Here is a 16,646-nt window from a genome sequence, read left to right as displayed (position 1 = left end):
AGGAAGTCCTTGGGAGGTTTAGATCTTTTCGCAGATAAGCTTGCTCTATTAGTTTGACAATTCATGGTGTATTCAATAGTAAGAAAAAGTGGGCGAGACATGTTGTATGAAGTAATGAAATTTTTGGATATGGCGTACATGTGGTAAGAATATACCCAGATCCTTGACATAACGTGGCCTCGACAATGCTCCCCGCATACACACTATTCGGACTCCCTCCAGTCACTATCTGGCAGAGTAGAGGTAGCAAGATTATACACTAGCTGATCCGGAAGCCTCCTAGAGAGTTACCAATAGGTTCGGTCCGGTGTACTAACTAACGGCCGGCCTGCGAACACTGTTTTAGAGCTGTACCCTTGAAATGTAAGGAATATTGGATCTCGCCACGACGTTCATCATAACCTCAAAAGTCATCAATCATACTGCATGATGGAAGAGATAGGGAAGGGTTGACCAGAACTTAGTTCTAGAGACTAAACATTGGTTCCACCACTTCAAGCCTCCAATAAGCAAAATGGTGGTATTTCACTGGTTGATGAGAGTCATCTACCACCTAGTGCTGCTTGGTAACATAGAGGGGGCGGCATTCCTCCATGTGGTGTGGGCGCCACACCTTGACCCCTGCATATGTTGGTTCACACCTGGGTGGTCACCCACCATGTACTTGTGCATGGAGGTTATACTCGTGCATGGAGATTACTAACAGTCCCACCATCGTGAAGGTGCAAGCAGAGGATTTGGCTCTCACGGACCGTCCGGACTTCGCTGAAATTGGATCCACTTGACTTGACTTGAGTGTCACCTGAATATCAGTTCCATCAGCGTTTTAGACTCCCAGGTAGCAAGTGGAGCTTGTCCGGCATATCTGAGAGAATGTCTGTGACAACCTCAAGGACCACTTGCACACTAGCAAGAATTTTGTGGATTTATTGGAGAATTGTTTTACTACAGCAACACATTCATGAAGTGAGAGAGTGATACTCTTGATCTGGTTATCAGCAGTGATTATTCGTGCATTAAAAATTTGCAGATAAAGGAACCACTGGGTGGCAGTGATCACAGTGTACTGATGTGGGATATACTTAAAGGTATTACCAACATGAGGGGTAAAGGGAAGGGTTTTTGATTTTATAAAGGTGACTATAATGGCCTCAGACAGTTTTTAAATTGTATACAGTGGGACCAACTGATGATGTTACCAGCAGCAAATTCTTAATGGGAAGCATCCAAAGAAGTAATCATGAATGCTACTAGACTTTTCATACTGATTAACAAATACTGTTCAAGGTTTAGGCCTAAATGGATCTCAGATGAACTGATGAGACTCGTGGCAGAGAACAAATTATGCATATAAATTATCAGGCAATACAGAAGCCTATGATAGTTAAAAGCTAGTCTGTAATCAAGTCACAATGGAAAACAGGATCTAGAAATGGCTACCGAAGATGGACTGAGAAGTGGCTACTGAAGTCTAACATTGACAAATGCAAAGTACTGCATATGGGTAGAAGTAATTCAGAGAAACGTACCAACTGTGTGGTACTACACTTTGGGTGGTAGAAAATGAAAAAGACCTGGGAGTAATTGTGCGGTCAGATATGAAATTTACTGAGCAGTGCAGACAGGCTGCCAGAGCAGGTCATGGTGTATTGTCAATGATATACAGGAATTTTGCTTGTAGGGAAAATGAGGTGATTGTCAAGCCACACCTTGAGTACTGCCTACAGGTCTGGAGGCTTCATTTTAGGAAGGATGTAGAGGAGCTTGAGTGAGTACAGAGGACAGCTAGATTAGTGAGGAGAATGAAAGGGTGGTCTTACCAAGAAAGACTTAAGTTCTGCAAATTGCATTGTGTGGAGACTCAATCAGATCACCTCGCACCTGCGAGGTGATCTGATTGAGGTGTATAAGGCTTTGAATGGGTTGAGCAGGCTCAATTCTGATGGGATTCTTCCTCTTGTTCACATTACGAACCTGAGGGGGCATAAATTCAAATTGAGGAAAGATCTAAAGAAAGACATCGAGCTTCTTGAAAGGGTGCAAAGACGAGTAACTCGCCTGTGAAGACGAGTAACTCGCCTGTCCATATGAAGAAATACTTTGAATATGTGGGTTGCAGAGTTTGGAAACTAGACACCTTAGAGGAGATTTGATTGAGGTGTTTAAGGCTGAGAGAGGCATCAGTAAAATGAATGAGGATGGAATTTTCAAGGTTATAAATGATGCTAGAACTATGGGACATAAATTAAAGTTACGGGGGGGAAATGTTTAGATTGGACTGCAGCAAGTTTTATTTTAGCCAACGAGTTATAAATTACTGGAATATGTTGCCTACATGGGTGGTAGAGGCAGACAGTTTGGAGAAATTCAAAGGTCATCTGGATTAGTACCTTCGGTCAGGGAAGCGCATAGGGTGATAGGTTTAATTTTCTTTTCTTTTACTAATTATTATTTTTTTATCATTGTTTTATTCGTTTTTTTTTTTGGCTGGTGCAGCATAAGCCATAGGCTTTCATGCACCATGCATCCATTACTAATACTAATACTAAAGACAGTTATAGAATAGATGTGTGGAAATTTGCCTTTAGACAGTGGGTAGTTGATTGCTGGAACAAACTTCCATCTGTCATTGTGGAAGTTGATAGTTTAAATAAATTCAAGGAGGAACTGGACAAACGTTTAAAGGGAATGTATGTGTGAAATGGTTTTTTTTTTTTTTTTTTTTGGGCTGATGCTACATAAGCTTGCTTTCTTCCTTCACATTAGCATTAGCATTAGTAGAGGCATTTGATGCAAGAAAGCAAGCTTATGCAGCATCAGCCAAAAAAAAAAAAAAAAACCCACTGCCACTTCACCCCTCCGTTCGTTCAAAATACCTGTCCAGCTGAGCCTTAAACTTATTTAGGCTATCAACCTCCACCACAAGGGATGGAAGTCTGTTCCACCAACCAACCACACGCTGGCTAAAGGCAAATTTCCGCACGTCTATCCTACATCTGTCTTTCCTCAATTTGAATTTATGCCCTCTCAGGTGATTTTTCTGAGCTAGAGGAAGAATCCCATCAGCATTGAGCATGCTTAAACCATTCAAGGCTTTATACACCTCTATCAGATCACCTCGCTGGTGCCTAGTCTCCAGACACTGTAATTTGCAAAACTTTTTTCGCCTTTCTTCGTAAGAGCACCCCTTTGTTCCATTCACTAATCTTGTTGCCCTTCTCTGTACTCGTTCCAACAGCTCTACATCCTTCTTGAAATGAGGCCTCCAGACCTGTATACAGTACTGTAGGTGTGGCCTGACGATTGCCTTATACAGAGTACAGAGTATTTTTTGGGTCTAACGGCACCAGGGATTTACCCCATCTCCGCGTATGTTCTTTGTATCGAGGACAGTACGCTGTCAAGGCCAGAGGTTTAAAAGTGCGTGGATCATGTATTGTGTAATATGTTGTGCCCCTTGTTCCTCTGGCTTGTTAGCCGCCAGGCCCCAGATGGGACCTGTCGTTTACGTACTCCACCACGTGGAGGCCAGCCAGGTGTTCCCTTATAGTTTGCTCTGGCAGGTCCTACCACCTATTTTCCTGAGATTTCAGTGGCTATGACCTAAAAAAAAAAAAATAATAATAAAATAAAATAAAAATAATAAAAAAAAAATAAAATAAATAAATAAATAAAAAAAAAAATAGAAAATAAAATAATAATAATTAAAAAAAAAAAAAAAAAAACATTAAAATAATAATTCTTCTTTTCTTTTGGGCACAGATGGTACATTATACGCAACTTAGAGGGGCTATAAGGGATAAGCGCTGGAGGTAATAATATTTCCTAATGGATCGGGCATGAATTTTGGTGTTTTAAATTTGTACGTGTGGGGCAAGCGCTGTTGTAAAGAGAAAGATGGGAGGGGAGGTGGAAGACTGGGGGTTTGGAAATTGGAAGTAAGGGGTCTATAGGGAAGATGACCCCTGTTGAAATAGTGGGGCATGCCCATGCCCCACCAGAGGAGAAAGAGGGGTGGCAGGAGGGGGAGGAGACAGCAGGCCGTCCCCCCCCCCTTGCTAGGAAAAGAGGAGTAAAAAGCAGGCTAGACAGAGCCAGGGCACTATGGCTGTATGGCATCATAAGATGTAATCTTCAAGGTCCGAGTCCAAGTTGCAATCTTCGTTTTTGCATTGGTTCAGTGGTGGTCCAAGTCCAGAAGTCAGGTCCAGTTCATCACGCTCATTGTATTGCCTTATACAATGGAATAATCACCTCCTTATCCCTGCTGGAAAAATTCCTGTATATCATTGACAATACTACATGAGCTACTCTTGCAGCCCGTCTGCACTGCTCAGAGAACTTCATATCTGCCTGCACAACCACCCCCAAGTCCCTTTCATTCTCTACCACTGTCAGTGTAGTACCACAGAGTTGATACGTTGCTCTGGGGTTGCTGTTTCCCATGTGTAGTACTTTACATTTGTCAATGTTAAACTTCATTTGCCACCTCTCAGCCCATCTGCTCAACCTTTCCAGATCCTGTTGCAGCAGCATAGTGTCAGTAGTGTCCTTGACAACCCTGCCTTTGTATCGTCTGCAAACTTGGACATTAAGCTTGATATACCATCATCAATATCATTTATAAATACAGAAAACAATAATCGACCCAACACTGAGCCCTGAGGGACTCCACTAATAACATTAGTCCACGATGAGCAGTGTCCATTGATTACCACTCTCTGTCTTCTCCCCCTCAACCACCCCTTTATCCATAGCAGCAATTTGCCTCCAATGTCACACTGCTCCAATTTGTGTAGCAGTCTTCCATGTGCAACAGTATCCAAAGCCTTTCTAAGATCCAAGTATATATTATCAAAGTTATTCCCTGCATCCAGTTCTTTTGTGACTGCATCATAGTATCCAATCAAGTTGGTCAGGCAAGACTTCCCCTTAACAAAACCATGCTGTGTCTGAGCTATAACTGAAGTCTTGTCTAAATGATCCTGCAGTGCTTCTTTAACCAGTGCCTCCATTAATTTTCCTGGAACAGAAGTTAAGCTCACAGGTCTATAATTACTTGTGTCAGCCTTTGATCCTCCTTTGTGAATTGGGGTCACATTTGCACATTTCCAGTCTATGGGTACCTCCCCTGAGTCCAAGGAAGCTCTCATAATTATGGCTAAGGGTTTGCTTACTTCCTCTGCTTCCTCCTTTAATATAACTGGATAGATCCCATCCACCCCGGGTGCCTTTCTTGTGTTTATCTTCAACAGTTTCTCCTCCACTTTACTCTCAGTTATTTCAAGATTCTGTAGCTTACTGCTAGAGTTGAATACACCTCTGGCATTCCCCTTGCTGAATAACTCCTCATGTGTGAATGTCGATGCAAAATATTCATTTAGCTACCTGAGCAGGATCATCAACAGTTGACCCATCAATATCAAGTGGACCAATCTGATTCATCCCCTTCCTTCTAGAGTTTACATAAGTAAAGAACTCTTTGCTGTTTTTCTTTGCATCCCTTGCCAAGGATTTCTCGTAATCTGCCTTCGCCTGCCTAACCTCCTTTGTAACTTGGTTGCATATCAACTTGTATCTATCATAGGCTTCTGTGTCATGTGTTAATTTGTAAGTATCCCATGCATTTTTCTTCTCTGCCATATGCCTCATTAGTTCATCTGACATCCATTTTGGCCTAAACCTCGAACAATATTTCTTAGTTGCTATGTAAAGCCTAGTAGCTTCCAAGATAAATTCTTTGAATGGTTCCCATTTTGAATTTGCTGTTGGTAACATCATCAGTTGGTCCCACTGTATAGAATTTAAATACTGTCTCAGTCCATCGTAGGCGCCTTTACGGAAGCAATAACCCTTTCCTTTACCCCTAATGGTAGTTACCTCTTTGAGTAAATCCCACTTCAGCACACTGTGATCACTGCCACCTAGTGGTTCATGTATATGCAGATTCTTAATGCATGAAGAATCACTGCTGATAATCAAATCAAGAGTATTACTCCCTCTAGTTGCCTCCCGAACATGCTGATGTAGAAAACAATCATCCAATAAATCCACAAAAGCCCTGCTAGTGTGTGAGTAACCAGCCCCCAAATTCCAGTCAATATCTGGGAAATTAAAATCTCCCATTATAAGACTCTCTGATTTACTGGCCCACTCTATTTCCCTGTACAGTTCCTTATTATACTCATCAGAGTCATTAGGCCTATAGCACACTCCTACTCTCATACATGCCTCTCTTACTACTACTATTTTCTGCTGTATTCTTTTGATGGGTTCTTTCTTCTATATATCTATAATAGAATAGATGTGCGGAAATTTCCTTTGGCCTGCGGGTAATTGGTTTTTGGAACCATCTGTAGTGGAAGTTAATAGCTTAAATAAATTTAAGGAGGAACTGGACAAACATTTAGAGGGAATGGATGTGTGAATTGGTTTTTCTTTTTTTTTTTGGGTGATGCTACATAAGCTTGCTTTCTTGCATCGCAAGCCTCGATTTATATTACTACTTTCTTCTATATCCTTTCTGCTATATACTGGGATTTCTTAGACCTCGACAGAAATTGCTTTTAGGCGTCATGCATCCATCCTTTGCCTTACCAATGCCATTTAACCATAGTTTTTGATTGGTGTCCGAGATCATTGGATCGCTGAAGCGCTACTGTTGCGGTGCATTCTTTGTATGGTGAAGTTATAGGTAACTTTTGATGTTCCCACATTAAATGCAAAGGTTAATGATTTTATCATTTGGGTATGATTATGCTTGATAATGTCTCCAGATTTTGAGCATCAGCTAACATTTTCAACTATGGCTACATCAATTTTTTGGTGTTTTCTGGGTGTTTTTCCATTCATTAAGACTTGAATAACACTGGTCTTTGAATGCAACAAGTGATGCCATTCTCTCTCTGCTGTAAGAACCTGCAAAGTGAGCACTGACAATCATATCACTTTGTTAGTCCATGAGATTGTTTGTTCTTCATTACTATGGTGTACTGATTTGGCATTAGCTGGTCACATGGCTGTATTGTGCTTTCCTGCACACTACAGAACAAGTGAACTCTAATTTACGTATTCTTTCATAGATTGCCACACATTTTCCAAACCTCCCAGTTAAGGTGGCTAGGCAGTGCATATTATGCACATAATGTAATTTCCTATTACACACTTTAGTTTGTACTAGAATTAATATTCTTGTAATCATGCAGACTAAATATACTTAATTATTTAGAAATTTGTTTGTAGTTCTAAATAAATAATTTATTTTAATTATTTAATAAATTATTTATTTAGAACTGCAAACCACTCTAAATCAATTATTTCATATTTGTGTTGGTAGATTACATTTATTTATTTTCTACCATGGAAGAAATACTACATTATTTGTTTACTTTGTAAAATAATAAGAGAAGTTTACCTCAATATAGTATGTGGAACACTTCCGTGTGATACTCTCCAGAAATTAAAATGAAAAAATCAATAAACTTACATTAGAGTAACAAATAATTTTAAAAAATAATTAAAAATTAATTTAACACATTTCATTTTTTGTTAAATTGATTTTTAATTATTTTAAAAATTATTTGTTACAGTACTCTAATGTAAGTTTTTGATTTTTTTGTTTTAATTTCTGGAGAGTATCATACGGAAGTGTTCTACATACTATATTGAGGTAAACTTCTCTTATTATTTTACAAATATTGATGTCAACGTAGAACGTATTGAGCATTACAGCTCTGGTTCATACTATCTAATTATTTGTTTACTTACAGGATGAACTAACAGCAATCAATGTCAAGCAAGGTTTTACTAGTTCTCCTCAGATTCCTGATGAAGTAAGTAAAATATTACTTGTTTTGACTAGAGATAATTTGTATTCCTGTATCACTTTTTCACATTATTTAGATTTGTTAGATTTTGTAGTAATGGAAGTATGCATTTAAATTTCAGGTAAACTTCAATGAACTTTTATTAACTATAATTTGTAAGTTGTGTAAAAATTAGAATGCTTCACTGTGTGAATTTCAAAGTAAAAATATTTTATTGAATGGCAGTGCTGCTCTTAGAAATACAGGCCAAATTATAAAAAAAACATTTACATTAGTAGAATACTGAAATAAAGTAATTAAAAAGTAAGTTGGGGAGGGATGAGAAGATTACTGTACATTATGGCTGAAGTGTCAACTGCAGATTTTGGGGGTTATAGTCTAGGTAAAAACTGAGTGGGATGTATTTACCTCCAGAGAGTGATGTGATGGTGGCAAACTAATATAGGAGGAAGACTGATTGGTCTTTGAAAATCCTGTGGGAGATGAATACTCTCGCCAGTTTCTGTTTCTCAGAAACAGAAACTGGTGGCACAGAGAGAGAGAGAGAGAGAGAGAGAGAGAGAGAGAGAGAGACAGAGCTGTGTTATGTTGATTGGATCTGGCTTGTCTGTTTTGAATACCCAGCATTCTTTTTAGGATGATTAGGGAGATTGAGTTTTAATGATGGATTTGTTCAGTTGGCAGTCTGCTACCTATCTGGAAACTTTTCTTAGAGTGTTTGTGACCTCCTAATACTGGTAGAAATAATACTGAATGATGGACAGAATAGGTACTAAGGTGGGTCTTCACCTCAGTACAGACCTATTCATCTGAATAGGTCTTCAGAGTGTGGGGTGTGAGGGATGACACTTCTTGGGATGGCATCTAAGGTTAGGGAAGAGGGCAATTCAGGTGAGGAGGAGGAGGGGGGGGGAATGGCGAATATGCCAGTGTTTCAATCAAAGTTGGCACTTTGGATGTGTTAGATGGTCCAGGCTTCTGGATACTCTCTCTCTCTCGAGGATTCATTGCATCTCTCAGATGCTGTGAGATCAAGGAGATTGAGCATTTGGTTTTATTAGGCTGTCGTTTTCATCTGATTAATTTGCACACTGAAGAGGCAGATGTAGCCTTCCTCTGAAAGTGGTTGATTATTTGGTAGATATTTGCTGATATAAAGAAGAGGTTAGAGGTTATGAGAAAAGTTACTTGGATACGTTGAAAGTACAACAAACAGTCAGTAGTAGGTGGCACTGACTCACATCCAAATCCAGCTCATGATCCAAAATTTGAAAGAAGACAAATTAATGAATTCTTTAAGGAAAAGAATGAACTTTTGGTAAAGCAATCCCAAACAGGCCAATCAAGGTGGTAGCTCTAGGCATGTTATCCTCACTCATGCAGAATATTTCTTTATGTTCCTATTTTTTGGCTTGGAAAAAAAAATAAAATTGCCTGTTTCTTTTAAATGTTATGCCAGTGTTTGACAATCCAAGCATAGCTGTTTAAATCCAATGTGTCATGCATCATTTATCAATGTTATTGATATTGAAGAATGTTAGAATGTTATTGATATTGAAGAATGTTATTGAAGAATGTGACCTGCAGATTTGTTTTTCCAGTAGTTATTAAATCTTCCATTTCAGAAGTGATTATCATAGTAGATGGAAGCAGAAGGATAATTCTGACTTAGTCATAAGCATTTTTACTGCCAAGGTTCTTTTGTTCAGTGAAGAAATACTTTATTGCAGAGATAGAATACGTTTCAACTTATTTTATTCTGCATTTTTTTTGTTACATTTTTTGTTATTAATAATAAATAAATGAAAATTTTTAAATAACCAAAACATTATTTAACAAAAAAATTAACAGAATTCAATACAAATATAATGTTTGTATTGAATTGCTCTCGCAGATGTAAGATCGAGGAGGTTACAATTTTCTGGTTATAAGTTGCCCTTTTTATCTGAAACATTTATTTACGTAACATTTATATAATGTTATGTAAATAATTTCACATAACATTTACATTATGGTCCTTGAGGTTGTCACAGACATTCTCTCAGATATTCCAGGCAAGCTGTACTTGCTACCTGGGAGCCTAAAACGCTGATGAAACTGATATTTGGGTGACACTCAAGTCAAGTCGACCCAGTTTCAGCACAGTCCAGACAGTCTGTGACAACCAAATCCTCTGCTTGCACCTTCACAGTGGTGGGACTGTTAGTAATCCTGGGTATAACCCCCATGTGCAAGCACACTGTGAGTGACCACCCGGTTGGGAACCAACATAAGCAGGGTTTGAGGTGTGGCGCCCACACCACATGGAGGAATGCCGCCCCTCTGTGTTACCAGGCAATTCTAGGTGGTAGATGACTCTCATCAACCGGTGCAATACCACCACTTTGCTTATTGGAGGCTTGAAGTGGGGGAAACCATGTTTAGTCTCCAGGGCTAAGTTCCGGTCAACCCCGTTCACTCTAAACTTGACTATGGTTCCCAAGCCTATTCTTCTGCTAGAAATTCTACACTCCGATGGCTTGACCCAATCCACCATAAAGCCATTCGGATTGCCAAGGGGGTATTCCGTACTTTGCCTGTCTAAAGTCTATACGTCGAAGCCAACAAACCGCCATTGATGCTTTGACGTCATCAATTGTCGTTTCAATATGCTATAAAAATAAAATCTCTGCCTGACCATCCTACATGGACATCTGTTTATATGCCACGGTGGGAAAATCTATATAATACGTGTCAAACTGCCAGTCGGCCTTTTGGTATCAGGATTCAAGAGCTGGTTCGTAATATTAACTTCACGTTGGATAATATATCCACGTCAGTCAAGCAAGTTCTTCCCCCTTGGAATATACGATCTCCATCTTGTGACTTCACTCTTAGGAGTTGTCTGAAAGCTAACACATCGCCATGTATGTATTGGCAACTCTTTGCAGCACACCTTGCCGAATACTCTGAATTCTTGCCAGTTTATACAGATGGCTCGAAGTCTGAAGAGTTTGCGGGATCTGGTTGTGTCTTTCTAAGCAAAACAATCTGCAGTCTTATTCCAAGTGAATGTAGCATATACACTGCAGAGCTACACGCAATAGAATTGGCCTTGGATAATATAAAAACCCACCAGTACCAAAGGTGCATGTTATATATCGACTCCCTAAGCGTATTACGGGCCTTATTCAATGTGAGAAGCACTCGCCCAGTATTATGTTGGGTGCAGCAAATATTATACTCCCTTTCAGAGTTAAACTTGGATATTCGCTTTTGCTGGATCCCTAACCATGTTGGTTTCAAAGGCAATGACTTGGCTGATGCAGCAGCAAAATCAGCAACGCCACAAAGTCGCATCCACTGATCTACCAAAAATTATGCACGTTGGCAAGAATCTTGGAATGGGTGCCCAACCAACAAGCTGAATGAAATTAAGCCTGTAATAATGCTTTGGCATTCTAGTCAGCACAGGGTTCAATGGGAGGAAGTAATTCTTGCTCGGCTACGCACAGGACATTCTCACCTGACACAGTTGTATTTGCTGAGGGCTGATGATTGTCCTGTGTGTAGACATTGTAAAGCAATTTTAACTATCCGTCATATTTTAGTTGAATGTACATATTTTAGTAATGAACGCCGTTTATGTTTTAACCATTTGTCTGAGCCTTATACACTCAGGCAGATTTTATCCGACGATGACAATGTGTCAGATGTATTCAGGTTTTTACAACTGATTAATCTACATAGTTTTATTTAAATTGCTCTAATGTTTAATATATTGTAAATGTTTTATGCCATATTTTTGTTTATAATATATTAACTAGATATGCTATTTTATATTTTTACATATTCATATTTTATTACCTTAGACTTGGCGCACGATAGCCTTAGATGCTGATGTGCCATTAAACTTCCAATAACCATCCGGTCAATCCTTCCTCATCTCTTCCAAAATGCAGTATGATTGTTCATGTCTTTTGAGGTTATGATTGACATCATGGTGAGATCCAAACTTCCTTATATTTCGAGGATACAGCTCTAAAACGGTGTTCGCAGGCTGGTCCTAGTTAGTACACTGGACCAAACTTATTGGTAACTCTCCAGAAGGCTTCCGGATCAGCTACTGTATAATCTTGCTACCTCTACTCTGCCAGATAGTGACTGGAGGGAGTCCGAGTAGTGTGTATGCGGGGAGCATTGTCGAGGCCACGTTATGTCAAGGATCTGAGTACATTCTTACCACATGTACGCCATATCCAAAAATTTCATTACTTCATACAGCATGTCCCACCCACTTTTTCTTACTATTGAATACACTATGAATTGTCAAAATAATAGAGCAAGCTTATTTGCAAAAAGATCCAAACCTCCCAAACACTTCCTAGTTTATTTCACAAATATATGTGGTCTCAGTTCTAATCTCAACAATGTCCATTTCCATTTGCAGTCTGCCGAACCCCATGTACCTTTTCTGACAGAATCTCAGTTATCGGTTGTTCAACCACTGCTCATCTCAGTTGCCAAAATTATTTGCTGAATGATTCCTTTCACCTGAAAGGTGGTACTTGTGCATATATCCGTTCCGATATTCCCTGTCAGAGACTTGGTAATTTGGAATCTCCTCTTTTCGATCTTCTCTGGCTTAAATTTTCTCTACCACGTTCTGTCAAATTCATCTGTTGTCTCTATCGTTCTCCCAACTCCACTAATCTCTTGGAGGTCTTTGACTTCCTCTCATTGCAACTTGAGTTTCTCCAGTCCAACTTTCTTAACAGTAGGTAATTTTCCTTGGTGATATTTATGTTCACAACTACAGCTGACTTCCGTTCTCTAGTCACACGGACCCAGCTGGTCGTGATGCCGAGGCTTTTGCAATTACTAATGACATCACACAGATTGTTCATTTACCTACCAGAATACCGGGCAATCCTAACCATGCAGCCAACATGCTTGATCTTTTTCTCACAAACAAACGTTCTAAGTACATAGTTGAAGTGAGTGGCCATTTAGGCACTTCAGATCACAACTTGGTGATTGTCTCCTCCAATGGAGCCTTTATCTCATGGCTATTCCCAATCTCGTGTTGTTTGGCGTTACAAGAATGGAAAATGGGATGACCTACTAGATTTTTTTTCTTCTTTTCTTTGGTCAGATTACTGTTTTAAAACTTCTGATGTCAACGTTTGTTCAGATTGTGTCAGTGAAATTATTCTGGTAGGAATGGAATTCTTTATTCTACACTACTTTAAATAAAATCTCATCCTTTATCTAAACCTTGGTTTTAGATAAAGTAATTGAATAAATGTCCATAGGCTGTTCAATTGAAGAATGTTGCATATCATAATTGGCTTATTTCCAATTTTTCAGTTTCATTTTCTGCCTACACCAAAGCTTATAACAATTCTAAAGCAGTTATAATCAGTCCAAACTAGATTTTGAACAGACTAAGAGTAGAAAACTTGCTTCTTTCCATAATGGTAGCCAAGCATTCTAGTCTCTTGCCAAAGCTACTGGCTGCAACTTTTGCCTATCTCTGCTCCCACTTCTGTCAAAACCAGATGGTTCTGTTATCACTTCAGCCAAGGATAAAGCTGACCTGCTAGCATCCCATATTTCTTCCAGCTCATTTATTAATGATCTTGATAAAACACCTCCCACCATTCCCAACACACTCCATTCAATACCTCCTGTGGTCTTCCGTCAAAAAGATATCAGAAGGATTTTGATGAATCTTGATTCTAAGAAAGCTCCAGGTCTTGATGGTATTTCTCCATTTGTTCTCAAAACCTGTGCTCCTGTGCCCCTGTTCTTTGCTGCCTTTTTTGACTTTCTTATTCAAAAGGCATTTTTTCCTTCTGCTTGGAAATTTGCTCATATCCAGCCAGTTCCTAAAATGAGTGACAAAGTCCCCCCACCCAATTATCATCCCATTGCAATTACTTCTACTCTTTCTAAAGTAATGGCGAAATCAATTAACTGCCAACTCTTAAATTACCTAACCACCACTTTGCTTATTGGAGGCTTGAAGTGGTGAAACCCATGTTTAGTCTCTAGAGCAAAGTTTCCGGCATCCCCCCCCCCCATACTTCTCCTTTAACCCATGCACGGTACTAAGTACTATAGGTTTTGATACCTTTCGTGTTTGGGGTTTTCATAAAAAAAAAAAAAAAAAAAAAAACCTTCCGTGTGATTAATGATTGCCAATATGGATTCCATCAGTGTTGACCCACTGGAGATATTCTGGCTTATGTTACCCATTTATGGACAAATTCAGTGGAAAAATTTGGTGAAACACAAATAGTTGCTCTTGACATCTCAAAGGATTTCGATTGTTTTTGGCATAAAGGTCTTCTAAATAAGCTTCCATCTATGGTTTGCCAACTGTGTTTTGTAATTGGTTATTCAATTTTCTCTCTGACTGCGCACTGAGGGTGATATTAGATGGTGGCGCCTCCGTAGCCAGGTGGGAAGGAGCAGCAGTTTGTAGCACATGCTTCTTGATTAGACCGGGGTTCGAGCCTGTCACCACCAAATACGGAGGATGCGGAAAGGTCAGGGAATGACCACCGCATATCCATGGAGCAATATGGCCTTGGTTGCTAATGCTCCTAAAAACCAAACAACAAACAACATATTAGATGGCTCTCTGTCTTCTAACTTCTCCACTAATGCTGGTTTTCCCCAAGGTTCAGTTCTTTCCTCCACTCTTTTCCTTCTGTATATTAATGACATTTTTCCATTCACCAGAAATCATATCTATAGTTTTGCCGATGATAGCATATTGCATTCCATTTTCCAGTTTGAGAAACCTTGTCCTGCTCGATCAGTTTAAACTGCTCGAATATCTGCCACCAATTCCTTAATTGCCGATCTCCAGGTAATTATCCAGTGGGACAAAGCAACTCAGTTGATTTCAATCCTTCTAAAACTCAGTTCTGTTTTATATCTTGCAAAAAGGATTTTTCTGCTCCTATGCTTATCTTTGGTGACACTCCAATTTCTAGGTAAGATGATATATCTCTTTTGGTGATTACCCTGACTTCTAATCTCTCTTGACACAAGCACATTACAAATATTGCTTCCTTGGCATCTAAAAAACTTGGTTTTCTCTTTCAGTCTCGGTTTTACTTCTCTTCCAAACAGCTGTTCACTCTGTACAAATTGCAAATCTGCCCTATTGGAATATTGAGAAACAATATTCCATGGTAGGGCAGTGCCCCAAAAACCTCTCTCAGGATTCTAGATTCTATTCAGAAGGGTAGTTAGGTTAATTAATGACTCCTCTCTAACAGAGTCTCTGCACTCTCTGTCGCATAGACATATTGTTTCTGCTGCATGCCTTTTTTATAGATACTTCCATGGACACTGTTCTTCTGAATTGGCTTCTATAATTCCCTCTCTCTCTCTCTCTCTCTGTTTCAAAACAGTCTGAACACATGCTGCCAACATTCATTTACTGTCCAACTTCAAACTTACAGAACCAACTTTTCATCTTTCTCGTTTATTCATGGAACTGCCGTTTTCTGGAACAACCTTCCTTCATATGCATTTCCTGAAAATTATAGTCTACAGAAGTTCAAGTCTAATGTCAACAAATATCTTCTTTCGTCTTCTCAACCTCCCACGATGGTACTAATTACTATAGGTTCTAATATGTCTCATGTTTGCAGTTTTCACAAAAAAAATATATACAGTCCATTCCGGTTATTTGGGACATATCGGGACTAGCGCATTTTGGCCTGATTAAGCGGTTGCCCCAATTATTCAAAGTTTCACGTAAATAGTTAAAAAATGCAATGTACCCCCCCCACTTTAAAATTTGTTCACTGTACAATCAAATCACGTTACGATGGAGTCACCATAGTAAAGTACCGTTCACTGTACGATGTGCAGTAAGCGCCGGTCATTGTGATCACGTTTGTGAATTGAATTTTAATTCTATTAAACAGCAATTCTAATTAGCGAAAATAGGAGGAATGTTATCCACAGGCTATAAAAGTAAATATATGTTAAACACAAGTTTACCCTTTATTACCTTACCAATTAAAAAATTAAATGATACGTGAAAATCAGAAGAATATATGTGATATTTGGAATAATTAATACATACTGTAATATGTAAATACGAACTAGTTGACATTCAATGACATTTGTGGGGGTGGGGGGGTTAAAATTTAAAACAGTAAAAAGATAAGCAATCAATAACAAAGAACATGGCACACACAAATTGCAAGTAACACAATACGCACAAATGAAAACGGAGTAACGAGTTACAAAGCTTTAAAAATAGGAATGAAGAGAAGATCTGAAAATTAATTTTTTTATATGATTGAAGATTTCATGGAAGTGTAAACACATTTCACCATTATAACTCACAGAATTCCAGCTGTCGGTGTTATCGCAAATTCAGTAAGATCGAGTTTACTGTCCGTTTATGATAGATTTCACTAACAGAAAAGCCCAATAAACAGGTGACTGCTAATTGTTTTTATTGTTTTATGGTTGTGACCTCCAGAATTTTGACCGAACCATGTGGTACTGTCGGAGACAATCGTAGGGTAATCTCCAGTGCTGCAGTCTCCTGCCCCCATTAAACGGCATATTGTCCCAATTAAGCGAAGTAAACCCTGGCTATTTTCTCGATTCATTTCTGTTTTTTAAGATTTTCCCCAAATAACCGGCTGCCCCGATTAACCGGCTGCCCTGATTAACCGGTGGCCCAAATAACTGGAATGCACTGTATATATAAATTTTTCACTGTAGAATATAAAATGCTTGACTTATAATGAATTGTGTTTGAAAAACCTTTTGTAAAAGAAACATACTTTGATAGGTATT

The 16,646-nt window shown here is 39.0% G+C and overlaps 1 protein-coding gene across 4 annotated transcripts in view; it reads left to right on the top strand.

Annotated features, from left to right (window-relative positions):
* The window catches only part of LOC150091098 (mediator of RNA polymerase II transcription subunit 12-like protein), an 825,386-nt gene that overhangs the window by 20,394 nt on the left and 788,346 nt on the right, over positions 1 to 16,646 (top strand). For all 4 annotated transcript variants that reach the window (XM_090374287.1, XM_090374270.1, XM_090374279.1 and 1 more), the window contains exon 2: positions 7,770 to 7,832. In XM_090374287.1, the coding sequence (XP_090230413.1) occupies positions 7,770 to 7,832 (63 nt within the window). The remainder of the gene's footprint in view (positions 1 to 7,769; positions 7,833 to 16,646) is intronic.

The sequence above is a fragment of the Mastigoproctus giganteus genome, chromosome 1 (genome assembly GCF_048544385.1).
Source record: "Mastigoproctus giganteus isolate SK-2022 chromosome 1, ASM4854438v1, whole genome shotgun sequence".
Classification (NCBI taxonomy): domain Eukaryota; kingdom Metazoa; phylum Arthropoda; class Arachnida; order Uropygi; family Thelyphonidae; genus Mastigoproctus; species Mastigoproctus giganteus.
Note: the sequence above shows the minus strand (reverse complement) of the source record. Positions and strands in the feature narration are given on the sequence as shown.